Raw genomic sequence first — 863 nt, forward strand, 5'->3', positions numbered from 1 at the left:
ATAAACTCAGTGTCATCTTTCTGGAAGTGCTTCAAATTCCTGCTCATCACTTGCGAGTACTCCTCCCACAGCTGTAGGATGCTCTTCACCGCCTGTCTCGTGTGAGCAAGACGAATTGCAATATCGCTGCTATCACCAGCCTCAGAGCCTTCAAAGTCCATCTGCATCTTCCCCAGCTCATCCATCACATTGGAAAGGGTCTTAGTCATTCTAAGTTTAGTCTCTTGAGCTTTCTTGAACATTCCAGATATATTGTTCTTAGCAGAATGTTCCAAACCTTTGAAAATAGCTTCCTCATGCCTGGCTAAAATTGCCGAATGATCCTTCTCAGCCTCAGTCTTCTCTATTCGTCGATTATTGCCCATATGAGCTGTCTCAATATCGAACTTGTTACCAGCCCTTCCCTCCTTCAATTCCTTAGACACCAATGACTCGGCCTGGACCACCGCTCCTCCTGCTCCAGAGAGCAGGCCCGTGTCCCTCTGACCAAACTCCGTCACTTCATCACCGAGATCGTTATTCTTCAGACCAACTGCATCTTCAATAGTCTCGAGGTTGCCAGTAACTTTCTTCATACTTTCCTGTACTTCTTGAGTCCTCTCGTTGTTATCACCATCACCCTTGAGCAACGAGCTCTTCATCTTAGTGTCATCAGCACGGTCCTTGTTCGCGAGGTTTTTCAGTTGTTCCATAACTCTTATGCCTTCCTCAGCCTCGTCCTTTTCCTGTTCAGTTTCCTCTGTATTAGCTCTCTCGTTGAGTTTCGTGATTCTAAGATTGATATCTCTAGTTGAATCAAGAGCCTCCTTCTCGATCTGCTTAGCAGCTTTGTCGAAACCTGGGGGATAGCCGCAAGCTTCTTT

At 46.2% G+C, this 863-nt stretch overlaps 1 protein-coding gene across 1 annotated transcript; it reads right to left on the reverse strand.

The window, feature by feature from the left end:
• Nucleotides 1–89: 89 nt before the first annotated feature.
• On the reverse strand, nt 90–692 carry Pmar_PMAR014329 (hypothetical protein; the record flags this gene model as incomplete). Its single annotated transcript, XM_002772380.1, has 1 exon — nt 90–692. A coding segment is annotated over one exon (603 nt), but the record flags the coding sequence as incomplete, so codon positions are not given.
• Nucleotides 693–863: the final 171 nt, after the last annotated feature.

Source organism: Perkinsus marinus (genome assembly GCF_000006405.1).
Source record: "Perkinsus marinus ATCC 50983 genomic scaffold scf_1104296961194, whole genome shotgun sequence".
NCBI classification, from domain to species: Eukaryota; Perkinsozoa; order Perkinsida; family Perkinsidae; genus Perkinsus; species Perkinsus marinus.